We start from the raw sequence: 13,221 nt of genomic DNA on the forward strand, positions 1-13,221 counted from the left end.
TATTATTGGGACGGATGAGATACTTTTAATCCCCTTTGTATTTTTAACCAAAATGCATTTTTGTGTTTGGACAAAATTCAAAAGTTGAATATAAAAATCGAACATTAAGACTGAAAGAGTTGTAAAGGAATGGAAAAGGTAAAGACTTTTATTTTTTTTCTAGTTATAGTTATTTTTATAAAACTTGCTTAATGTAACATGAACGTGCTTGTCACTATGATTAGTATCGACAAAGTCGATAATTAAGGGTAAATAATTTACATGAATTTTGATTTTTTTTAATTATAAATAAATTTGTGATCCTAATGCCTTATACATTTATATTTAAGGAATGAATAATTACATTTTGATAGAACATACTTTGTCATTATTAAAAATTTCGACAAAGTCGAGACTTAATGTTAAGAGTTTATTATTTATAGATATTTACATTTTTAAAATGAATTTATGATCTTAGATGCCTTTTATATTTATATTTAATACATATGACTAATTTTTTTTTTTATCAAATGATTACATAAATTAGGTTCGACAAATCTCAAAATATTTAGGCCTACTGTTGTCGCATTTATATGAATTTTATAAAGTCAGCCTCGAAAAACATAACTGCTCTAGTCATATACGATATGTTACGATTATATATATTTTTAGAAAGTTTACAAGAGGTACAGTCAACTAAAACTGTAATTGGTGATTCTATGGGCACAGAAATATTTATCGGATAAATTCGACAGCGTCAAGATTCGCTAATGGACTGAAACAAATAAATGAGATATGAGATTAAATTAAAACTGCTTGATTTGCAGCATACCTACGTGTTAGCACCCTCTACACCAAGTATATTTATAAAGCTGACTGTACTTATATTTTATACGTAAATTAAAAAATATATTGTCCCTGTTATAGAAAACTTATGAAATATTTATGTTATAGATTTTTGGATATATTTTAAAATGAATTCTCGTTGTTTGACATAATATACTACTTTGTGATATATAACATACATACATAATTATATTTTTTTACGAGTTGAAATAAATCAATAAACTATATATTTTTTTTTTAATGTTTGTGCCCCATATCTTACTAATGTCACAGAAAGGGGGGGAAGGGATTGTTAGTAATGCGAACTACCAGTCCATCCCATTGCTAGCAATATAGGGTATATTGCTAGGTCTTTGGTTTTAAGGTACTTATCACGTTGATCTCTACGTGGTTCCCCCTGGAAACCATCGTGCTGAATTCTTGTAAAGGGAGACTTTGTACAAATGTCCTATTCGTGTTTCTACCGTGAAGCAGTTGTGTTTGCATGCCTGTGTTTCGGTTTGAAGGATGGGATATGGCGTGAATTTACAGGGTACAGAGGAATAACACCTGAGCTCTCAGGAATGGCAACGCATGGGGGGTATAATGGGCGAAACAATGTACTCTGTTATGTCCATGGTACTGCTCATGTCTATAGGCGACGGTTACCACTTTCCATCAGGTGGGCCGTCAGCTTGTTTGCCATTCTAAGTTGTATGAAAAAAAATCCTAGTGTTTTCATGTAGTAGATTTTAGTGATAAATAAAAATCATTATTTTTATTATAAAAATATAATAATGGAATAATTTCATATGCAACAAGACAATAAAGATATAAAATTAAAAACAGTCATCAGTTCTGTATATATGTCACAATGTTTTTAATTTATATATTAAGATTATATAACAAACTATATTAATAAATTGTGCTTAATTTAGTTACCATCATAAAATTTTAATTAGTAAACATCAATTCTAACTATATTAACTATATCTTATTATAATGAACACAATTATAGCCAAGTGAGTATGAGATTCTCTAGGCTTTCATTAACATTTGAAATATCACATTTGAATTCAGCTATTATAATCATTAGGTTCTCCAGGCTTTCATTAACATTTGAAATATAACATTTTAACTCAACTATTATAATCATTAGGTTCTCTAGACTTTCATTGACATTTGAAATATAACACTTGAATTTAACTATTATAATTATTAGATTCTCTAGGCTTTTATTGACATTTGAAATATAATGTTTGAATTCAGCTATTATAACCATTTAGGTTCTCTAGACATTCATTGACATTTGAAATATAACATTTGAATTCAGCTATTACAATCATAAGGTTCTCTATGCTTTCATTGACATTTGAAATACCACATTTGAATTCAGCTATTATAATCATTAGGTTCTCTAGACTTTTATTGGCATTTGATATATAACATTTAAAATATTTCATTTCATTTCAACTAATATGATTATTGCGTTCTCTAGGTTTTTAGATAAAGTACAGTCACCTGAAATAATATATTAATATCTTTGTGTTTTGACAAAACAAAACTTTATTAAATAAATATTTTAAAATGTAAAGAATTGTCTATAGGTATGTATTTATGACAAAGTCTAGGTTACAATAGTTACATACTATTGATGACTGAACTGCAAGTAAATAAAGTTTTCTTACAAAACTTAACAGTCATTCATCTATAATACATAATATGTATATATTATGATTTCATATCAAAACTTTTAATTACTTTTTCGTCATTTTATGGCATTTTAACAATATGCATGTTTTAATCTTGCTTATATCCAATTCAGAGAAGATACTTAACATGCATAATATGGCATCAACAAGTACTTATAGCACACATTTACAAAAAATTATAAAAGTATGTAAATATGGCTGAAAAAATCCCTCTGAGGGATAAGTCCGCCTATGTACGTTGTTATTTTTTTTTTTATATTATGTAAGCCTATGCATATGTAAAAATAGATTTTAATCTAAATAAGGTGGACGGATGGCAGTACATTAAATAATGAATACATAAATAAGGCATACCTTGGTAACATCAATATTATTGATATTTTTAATTTTCGAGACTTAACTCTCACTTCAGAGCGTCTAGTGTGAGTTGCACAAAAATTTACGCAACGACCGCGTTCTCATTTACGTCGAAAAGTTTGTATGGAAATGAGTTTCCAAAACTAACCGATAGAGGCGCAGCTAGGTTTTTAAATATAAAATATCTATATTGGTATTTCGATATTATATCTATGTGTAACTTACACTAGGAGCTCTGAAGTAGTATTAGAAACCCGTAAAAAAATATAACTACATTATTATCTACTTACTTTTTATATTTTAATATAAAAATAACAATCAATATTATTAATTTTGAAAAATTAAAAAAAAATTTAATAGTGTTTTCATTGTTTTTTTTTCTCTACTACAACAAGTTGTAGGTTTCGAATCTAATATACATATGTATCGAAGCAATATATACATATAACAGTTAAAAACTGTAATAATAATATTTAACTAACAATATAATGAGATTAATTTATTCTCCAACATTAAATTTAAGAGTATATTTAAACCTTAAATACCTGAAGTTTCAAATTTGATACCGGGGTTATAAAACGCATTCGGCGCCTACAATCGATTTTATTTTAATATTTGGCTATTTACATGTTACCAAATGTTTTTTTTTTTTTCAAAATAAATATATAAAAATATCGTTTTGATTTTTTTACTATTTTTTCCCAATAGTAAAAGTATAAGTGTGCCCTTATATATTTTTTAATTTGATTTAAAAAATCAGGCTTTTAAGGATTAATACTAAAAATATTAAATCAGGTCCCATAAACAGCTTTATCCAACATGTTTTAGAAATATTTTTTAAATCGCTATTTGATGTACTTATTTCGTACATAATTATCGTTCGTGCGTATTTTATGGGGAATTATGTATTAATTATGTAACCAAATAATAGGTTATCGACTCAATTGCAAAATGCTGCAGTACTAACACACGTAACCACTTTTTGTCGCTGCGACATTGTGTAGTACATGTGAATGGACTAGATAAACAAATATATTGAATTGAAAAAACTAAAGTATACTAACTATATTTAAGAAAATAACCCGTGTACACAGAAAAGAGAACTTTTATAGTTCATTCTTAATCGTGAATAATTAAAAATAGCAACTTTTCTTTTACTTGCCAGTAATAATTGTATTTTTTGCATTAATTCATATGGCAACTCCTGTTTTTTCTCGTTTTCGAATGGCCAAATGTACTTTAGTTCGTAAATTATAAATTATTTCGTTTTTATCGAAACTTAAATTTAATATCGTTACATATCAAACCCAGTTACAAAAAATAAATTTCCGACAGTAATGATTGTGGCATAATTTTTCTTGATTTTTTTTTTTATTATCACAATCTATTTTTTTATTTATAAATTTGATAATCCCATGGGATTTGAGAAAAACCTTGAATAATTTTTTTTATAGGCATAATCTTGTTTCACTTACACATTACCACATACAAACATACAATATTAGTAAGTAGGTGGGGTGGAATTAATACTAGAAGTGTGTATGTTTGTTGTGTGCATGTAGTGATTATATGTCTGCACGTGCGCGTGCGCATGTGCGTGTTTTAAATTAAAATAACACATTATACAATGTAAAGCGTAAAACAGTGCTAATTCCAATTTTGAATCTTTTCTACTCAAGATATTAAAGCATAGATGGCGCTGACGGTTGTGATAACGGGTATGGAGGTTCATTATTTGTTAAGTTCCCTCCAGGCGCCCCGTCATGATTGTACGGCGCATGATAACCATAAAGTGTATTTGACAAATCTGTATTGGACACTCTGAAGCCAATTTCAACCGGGTATGGTTTAGTGATCTGGAAGCTAGACATGACGGGTACCGGTGTGACTTTAAAACCTGGCTCGAATGCTGTAATGCCTGGAGTGGTCGGGGTGCTCGGGTCTGGGGGTGGACTCTTGGGTAGCTGATCTGCGAACGAAGTATCCCAGGCTACTGACTTCTTGTCCAGCGGTATCATTCCCAGTTGTATTTCGGACACCTGTTCTCGGTTACTGTTAAAACCGGACAGTTTGATTGTTGCCTGAAAAAAAGAGATAATGTTATTACAATTTCTCTACATTCATCCTACTACGTTTATTACAGACTAGATTCAAATAAATTCATTTTCTCAAACATGCTTGTGAATGTGAAAAAGACTCCATTTTCCGCGCTTAGCCTCTCACTTGGGCCATTGTGCGTATGAGTCGTGGCTAGTGCAGCCAACCTAGCTCCGCCCAGAAGCGCAGAAGCTTCCTGGGTTCTTCACTCAAACATGCTTGAAAATGTAAGCATTATTTTGACAATCTTCTTCAAGATAAATTAAAATTGCCGTACTGGCCAGATACATGCGGGCAGTGCCGGCAAAAGTTGTATGAAAATCCGTATCTGTCGTGTTTTGCGGCCAGATAAAGAGAAAGCCAGAAAGCTAGTAGTTACCAACTTTGACGAACGAGTTGGCAACCGCAATTAGGTTTTTGTGATGTTTTAAGAGGGACACTGCTGCTCATCTATCGACCATTAATTCTTTTAGTTGTCACTTACACGACACCCACGGGAAAGGAAGGGGTGGCCCATTCTACGCCGGGACCAGGACTGCTTACCTTAAAATAGTACAGCACATCGATGAGGGAGCAGTTGCGCAGGTCGTACACCATCATTTGCGGAATCTTGAGGTCGCAGGAGAAGGACCGGCGGGCGTGGGCCGCTAGCGGCGCCGTGCGACCCTCCGCCAACACTACAGCTGCCGGCGACATCTCCGCGCGGGGCCGCTGGCTGCGGTACCGGGTCACCTGAATATTAGCAAGGGTTTTTTAATAGACGATAATGGAATGGTAACGCCATCTAAGCTAACGGTATACGCTGACGGACATAAAATTTGGGATTCCCATACTTTGACGTTCTCTGATGACTCTAAATGTTATATCGTTCCTCAAACCATATTTTTTACTAGCGGCCTGTCCCGGCTTCGCACGGGTGGACATTTTTACATTTTAAAAATTGGCCATTAAAGTTGCACACGCGACGGAAGCTTAAAAATGGAGTAACTTCTCCCGTTTTCCCAACATTTCCTTTCACTGCTCTGCTCCTATTGATCGCAGCGTGATGATAAGTGTACTATAACCTGACCAGGAGTATGAAGAATAATTGTACCAAGTTTCGTTAAAATACATCGAGTAGTTTTTGTTTCTTTAAGGAACATACAGAGAGACAGACAAAAATTTTACTGATTGCATTTTTGGCATCAGTATCGATCACTAATCACGCCCTGATAGTTATTTTGGAAATATATTTCATGTACAGAATTGACATCTCTACAGATTTATTATAAGTATAGAAGATTAACTCAATTTCATCCTCAAGGTGTCGTAAGATGCGATTACAAAAACAGTGGATAATATACTTTTGTAAGCGAAGGATATCCAAAAGCCAAGCCGCCTAGCTATTATGTATATATATATATATATATATATATATATATATATATATATATATATATATATATATATATATATATATATATATATATATATGTATATATATATATATATGTATATCCTTCTCTTATTATGTCAACTTACCATCAGAAATTTCAAATATAATAGCCAAAACTTTAACTCCAGATTCGTTAACAGCCTTCACTGTAATTGGAACCGTATCTCCAGGACAGAATCCAGACCGGGACAGCACTATGGTGATGTGTAGGGGATTGGGCTCACATAAACAGCCAGATGAATACATCTCATCGAAAATCAATGTTATCGGTTCCTGTGGGCAAAATAACATTATGGAAACTCTATACCGTAACATACAAAATAAAGTACAAAAGTCGATTGCTTGGGTACCTCTGTCCCATTCGTGTTTCTACCGTGAAGCAGTTGTGTTTGCATCGCTGCGTTTCGGTTTGAAGGGTGGGATATGGCGTAAATTTACTGGGTACAGAGGTCCAACTGAGTTCTCAGGAATGGCAACGCATGGGGGTATCATGGGCAAAACAGTATATTCTGTTATGTCCATGGTACTGTTCATGTCTATAGGCGACGGTTACTACTTTCCATCAGGTGGACCGTCAGCTTGTTTGCCATTCTAAGTTGTATAAAAATAAAAAAAAGACCTTGATGGTGTAGCAGTGTAATGCACTGCCACACCTAATGGTAGTGGGTTCAATACCCATGTGGTGCAAATATTTTTATTCAAGACTATATTTATTTATTTAAACTTTAATGACACACACAGCGAAACTATGTACATTTGGCGGACTTAACACCGGATGGTGTTCTTAATCAATCAACCAACCAGCTATATCTGTTTATAATGAAAGAAAGAAATATTTTTATTAATGTAAACTTAAATTTAAATCTAAATTTTGGTTTTTTAGATAGAAAAAATATAAAAAATGCAGTAATTTTATATCAACTATTTTTGAATAGTTTTTTTTTTAATTTTTACCCAATCGAATACTAATACAGAGTGTTTTCATGTTCACAAAAAAAAAATTATGTATTGCTTGGTACCCATAAAAAAGTCCTAAACTAAGCAAACCTTTCTATGGGTGTGTGTAATATATTTATAGGTATTATCATTATATTTTTTTTTGATGGGTGAAAATGGTATGGTAGCCCCGCCTGCGCTAACGGGATACGCTGGCGGAGCACCAGTGAAGGGTGATAGATGAGAATGAAAACAGGCCAGTTAGCCCATCATGATGAATTCATCAGGAATTAACCATGATAGTTTCCATGGGGAACCGCGAGGATGTCGACCTGGTTGGGTATATTGCTAGCAATGGGATTCACAGTCTCCATTACTAACAATCCCATTCCCCCCTATCATTATATTATAAACACAATAAACAATTATACTTTATGCATGTTAGCAACATATTTGAGAGATGAAAATAAATATACTCACATTTATACTAAGACGACTTTTATACAATCTATAAGGAGCAATGACTTGAATCTCCCTCATCACCTCCTCGCATGGCATCAGAGGGTCCAGAAACTCTATATAAGCGACTATATGATAACACACATATCCGTGGTTTCCTTTGAAGGAAGATGGCGCTGAATGTGGTATTTGAAACTTGAAGGTCAATGTGTAATCCTGTGGCTGAAGTTGTGATACTCCTGTTATAGTAAAATTGCCCTTATTGTAATACAATCTGTTAATAAAACGTTTATATCCAATGTGAAAGAAAAAACCGTGTGGTCCCAGAAGAGTCCCAGAGTTGCCCATCACCCTTTGCTTCGCCATGGGTGCCATACAATGTGACTAAGGGAACTGGCAAAATTTCTCAACAGAGTAAAGGCAGCAGTGGAGAATTAACAGCTGATACAAATGAATGAATGAATAAATAAAATGCTTGACTGAATGTGAACAAAAAATATTTATTAATATTTGTATAACAGTCGCCTGGTTCTCAAGCTGGGATATGTTATGAAGAACTAAGTAATAAACATCTGAGAACACAAGCCAGAACACCTAGGCCCCAGGCAATACTTAACAATTTACTTAACTGCTTAAATTAGATCTCGCTTTCTATTTAACATAAGACCAATTTAGGACCTTTTTAAAATGACTCAGGTCTGGAAACTGGTTTGAGAACTCATGTATTGTTTATTACTCAATGATGCTTAACCCTTAAATACCTGAAGTTCCAAATTTGATACCAGGGTTTGCATTGTTTCATTGTTAAATAAATTTAAATATTTTGATTACCTTAATGCCTAAAGTATCAAAAATGATAGCAAATGTTTTTTTTTTTCAAAATAAATATATAAAAATATTTTCTGATTTTTTTACTATTTTTCCCCATTAGTAAACACAGTAAAGGATACACTTATATATTTTTTAATTTGATTTAAAAAATCAGGCTTTAAAGGGTTAAAGAGCTCATGTTTAAATGATTACATACATTGTTATCATGTAATTTATATCCTAAAATAATATATATTAACATATATAGATTCATGCAGACTAAGCTCCAGGAAACAGCTAGTTAATATACAAACCTTGGCCGCCACACAAAATCTGGACATGGTTGAAGTACTCCTCAGTGCCCTTATACATAGTCTCACCATAATGTTTCATATCATGGTATTTTATAGTCTCTTTTTCAATCCACTGCACCCTGCCCGCACCAGTTATTTGAAGAGTTATAGCTGTAACACACCATGTATTAAATTTAGCTATAAAAATATTTAAGCAAGTTTTTAGGGGAAAATAAACAAATTTGGAATTTAGACCATCATCATTATACTAGTTATTAACTGTCCATTACTGGGGGGAAAGGGACTGTTAATATAGGAGACTGAGAATCCCATTGCTAGCAATATACCTAACCCGGTCGACCTCCTCGCGGTTCTCCCTGGAAACTACTATGGTTAATTCCTGATAAATTCATCACAATGGGCTAACTGGCCTGTTTTTATTCTCATCTATCACCCTTCCTTCCTTCACTGGTGCTCCGCTAATGTATCCCGTTAGCACAGGTGCAGTTACCATACCATTTTCACCCACCAAAAAAAAAAACCGTCCATTGCAGAATATAAGCCTCCCCCTATTGAAAGGTTTTGCCAGTAGTTTTCATGTTTGGCAGGCACATTGACAACTGTAGTTAAGCTTTGGTGATGTTTAAAGAAGGACACTGCTACCCAACCTCGACTATTAAGTTCCCTTAGTCACCTCTTACAACACCCACAGAAAAGCAAGGGGTGGTCTATTCTATGACGGGACCACATGGCAATTGTCTATTGGATATATTTTTTTTTATGCAACTTAGAATGGCTAACAAGCTGATGGCCCACCTGATGGAAAGTGGTAACCGTCACCTATAGACATGAGCAGTACCATGGACATAACAGAGTATACTGTTTCGCCCATGATTCCCCCCATGCGTTGCCATTCCATAGGATTCGGGTGTTATTCCTCTGTACCCTGTAAATTCACACCATATCCCACCCTTCAAACCGAAATACAGCCATGCAAACACGACTGCTTCACGGTATTTTCAGAAAATTTAGCCATATTAGAAAAATATAAATTGCCAGATAAAAGGTGTAGATATTTGTTGTGATTGAAACACGAATGGGACAGGGGTGCCTAAGCAATCAATTTTTGTACAAAGTCTCCCTCTGATATAGATAGTAGACTATAGTATCAGTCTCCATGTACAATAAAGAAGACAACTCCTGGCCAAAACCAATAGATGATATCCTTTAACAAGTAGTACAATACTACTAATTCAAAACTAGAAAATTGAAAAAATAAAAATTAATCTATCAGCTTATGTCCAACACTAGTACCAATAAAATTTAATTATATGATTAAATGGGGACATTTATTATTTTTGGTATTGCTGTAATAATTTCAACAAAATTTGGCTGTTTTTTTTTTCATTAATAAACTATAAAAGTAAAAGTTGTCTGTAAGAGATTGCCCTAGCAATAAGACCACCTTTTGCACCTTTATTTATATTTATATATTTTAATCTGTACCTTATGCTACTATACTTCATTTGAATTGTTTAATTATCATTATACATTTTTATGTTTATGGCGCAATAAAAATTAAACAAGTGATAAAACAGTTTTATTTTCAACAGCTAAGTTTTAATAAAAGATGCATGTAATTTTATTTCGGAGTCTTGTGTAAACAGGTTACAATTGCTAAAACACAATAAATAAAATAGTACTATTTGATAATAGTTGTTCTTGCATAGGCTCGGTTATGAGATAGAGTTTTACTACTAGTTACTTGCTTATTTAAGTCTTGAAAGTCAAGCAAAAAGAGACCTCAAATAATTAAACAATATTAAATAATCACCTCTAAACGTTAAGGTATGCTCCAATTTGAAATTTAATGCTCCCGATATTTCTTGACCAGCATAATAAATACCAGCGCGTTCATTCAAAGATATAACACCATTCTTGAAACCTGCTTCCATTGTTTGGTGCATGAGATGCTTTTTCTTATCTTATTTATCCAGTTTAATTGAATTAATGCAATCTAAATAATGACAGGGTCAACGTAAGAGCTACAAAGTAAGCACTGAACGAGAATTGCTAATCTCTTCATTAAAGTCGTCACATAGTATTAAAACATAAGAAAAGTTCAAAACATTGCAATGAATAGAAGAATAGAAAGTAGGTAAGGTCACTATTATTGAGTAACTATACATAACATAAATAATGATTAATCTCGTTCACTCTGAGATGTAAATAATGAAGCTACTCTGTGCTAACATGTGTTGCCTAATCAATTATTCGATAAGAAATCGATAATGTAATAGATAATTATTTATCTATTAATGATAATCGATATTAATTAATAAATAATGATAGATTATTAAAAATTAACCAATTATTCTTGTTAGAGTCTAAGTTGTTAGGATACTATCGATTAATGTATAATATAAGGAGCAAGTTGGAAATAATAATTATTGGTTTTACATGAACAAATGATTGTATTGAACTATTATCGATAGCAATACATTATCCATTTAGATTCTACTCTTCATAAAAAAATAATATTTGGGTTTCCTCTTCTTCCTCTACTCCTCACAGAGTAGGCAAGTACTAGATACATTTTTATATGTATACATTTATACATTTGTACGCAGGTACTCCGCTTGATCTATGACATTTATACCTACATAGGACATAGTTATAAGATTATTAGGGTCAAATCACAGGGTCAAATACACTATGACTTTATATATGGTTATACATGTTTTTATTTAACAATTTTTTATTATAGAGGGTATTGTACGCAGTAATGAAAGTTGTAAATTCATAAATGAACTAGTTTTTAACTTAATTTTTTTAACTTAACTTAAAAACTAATATTAAGTTAATACCTATTTGAATATGGATATGGCCTGGGATAGAACTGGCTGGAGGAAGATGCATGAATTAGTTGCACCGACAAGAGGAAACTCTTAAATTAAAAATGGAACCTATTTGAATATTAAGGCAATTAAGTTCGAAACTGGTTTCAGATAAATGTACTTAGCTAATTTATGAAACTAACTTCAAATTTGTATCGGACGAACCGCCTGTTAAAAATTAATAGCAAATGAGTACAATAATACCTACGTGAAGATGAAGCAACAACTTTAGACCAAGAGAAAATATCAATTATGATATTTTTGGTTGGACTGCGACTTCGACATTGGTGTACCTAGTTAATTTAAAACTTTCGCCTTGTTTACACTTATTTTTAAATACACAATCTTAACGAAATGAATCCCAATTGCGTTAAGTCTCGATTATGTATTTAAAAATTGGTGTTATTATTTCTAATTATTTTTTAGATGAGATCCGGACCTTTGAAAATAGGCGTATACGTACGCTTTGTTGCAAAGTTATTGTCTATTATAAAGGTGGAAATTAAATCCTTTTCTTTTCTTAAATATATAATAAATTATTTTATTTTAACAAAGCAACAAAGAAACATTTTTTTAGGTGTTCAATTTAACTGCAGAGCAATCACGATTAAAAAGAAAATTGGCTGTCAACCTTTTTCATACACTTTTTTTTTTAAATTACTAGAATATTATACTTTGTAAAAAAAAAACTTGTCTGTTTGGGTACTTTTGTTCCATTCGTCACAGATAATATAATACTCTTAGATTATTATATTATACTGTAATTCATATTACTGCAGTGAAGCAGTTGTTTGTATAGCTGTTTTTCGGTTTAAAGGGTGAAATATGAAAGACACTCGCAATAAAATGAGTAACAAGTAAAACATTCGATTATGTAATCTATTAATATATTTATGCAACTTAGAATAGCAAACCCACCTGATGGAAAGTGGTAACCGTCGCCTTTAGACATGAGCAGTACCTACCATGGACATAACAGAGAACCGTATTTTCAACTGTCAGATGTAATGAATATTTAATGAAACTGGGTATAGATAGAATAAGAGACCGAATTATTAGAAATTAGCAGGTAGATTTTGAGTGTGTATTATTGCCAGTACTGATTAATTGTTTTGTGTAGTTATTTTTTTTATGTATTCCGTTACATGCAATAATTAGTTTTTATCTAATTTATAGAAGTTTATAGAATGGGTTTAACAGCCAAAATATAGAATGATATTTAATATACTATTAATATTACTACAAATGACTGCATGCGGGGTGTACGTATCCGGGCCCGCTTATATTTAATTTATTCCTGTGTACTCCATTTTAACTGAACAATTATGTATTTTTTTTCTTTCCTTTTTTTTTCTTCTTTCTGTTGTGATAATGTGTTTTCAATATTTGCTTTATTTATGAATATTTGTTGTTTATTGTAT

General features: G+C 32.1%; 1 protein-coding gene across 1 annotated transcript; it reads right to left on the minus strand.

Moving 5' to 3' along the window:
• Positions 1–1,588: 1,588 nt before the first annotated feature.
• LOC113514755 (arrestin domain-containing protein 2-like) lies at positions 1,589–11,120 on the minus strand. The gene is made up of 6 exons (XM_052896371.1): positions 10,738–11,120; positions 8,925–9,074; positions 7,822–8,039; positions 6,492–6,678; positions 5,514–5,722; positions 1,589–4,954 (listed from the first exon to the last, which is right to left on the minus strand). Exons 1-6 carry the CDS (start codon positions 10,868–10,870, stop codon positions 4,556–4,558), a joined length of 1,296 nt encoding a protein of 431 aa, XP_052752331.1. The 5' UTR covers positions 10,871–11,120; the 3' UTR covers positions 1,589–4,555.
• Positions 11,121–13,221: the final 2,101 nt, after the last annotated feature.

This window comes from Galleria mellonella, unplaced genomic scaffold, assembly GCF_026898425.1.
Source record: "Galleria mellonella isolate WM207_F2 unplaced genomic scaffold, CSIRO_AGI_GalMel_v1 utg32, whole genome shotgun sequence".
NCBI classification, from domain to species: domain Eukaryota; kingdom Metazoa; phylum Arthropoda; class Insecta; order Lepidoptera; family Pyralidae; genus Galleria; species Galleria mellonella.

Bases quoted from the DNA above. Each gene is read 5' to 3' on its own strand.
- LOC113514755 (XM_052896371.1), bottom strand. From the start codon at position 10,870: ATGCACCAAACAATGGAAGCAGGTTTCAAGAATGGTGTTATATCTTTG. The intron at 5,723-6,491 runs GTAAGTTGACAT...TCGTCTATTAAA, and splicing joins TATATTTGAAATTTCTGATG to AAACCCTTGCTAATATTCAG. The intron at 4,955-5,513 runs GTAAGCAGTCCT...TCTTTTTTTCAG, and splicing joins ATGTGCTGTACTATTTTAAG to GCAACAATCAAACTGTCCGG.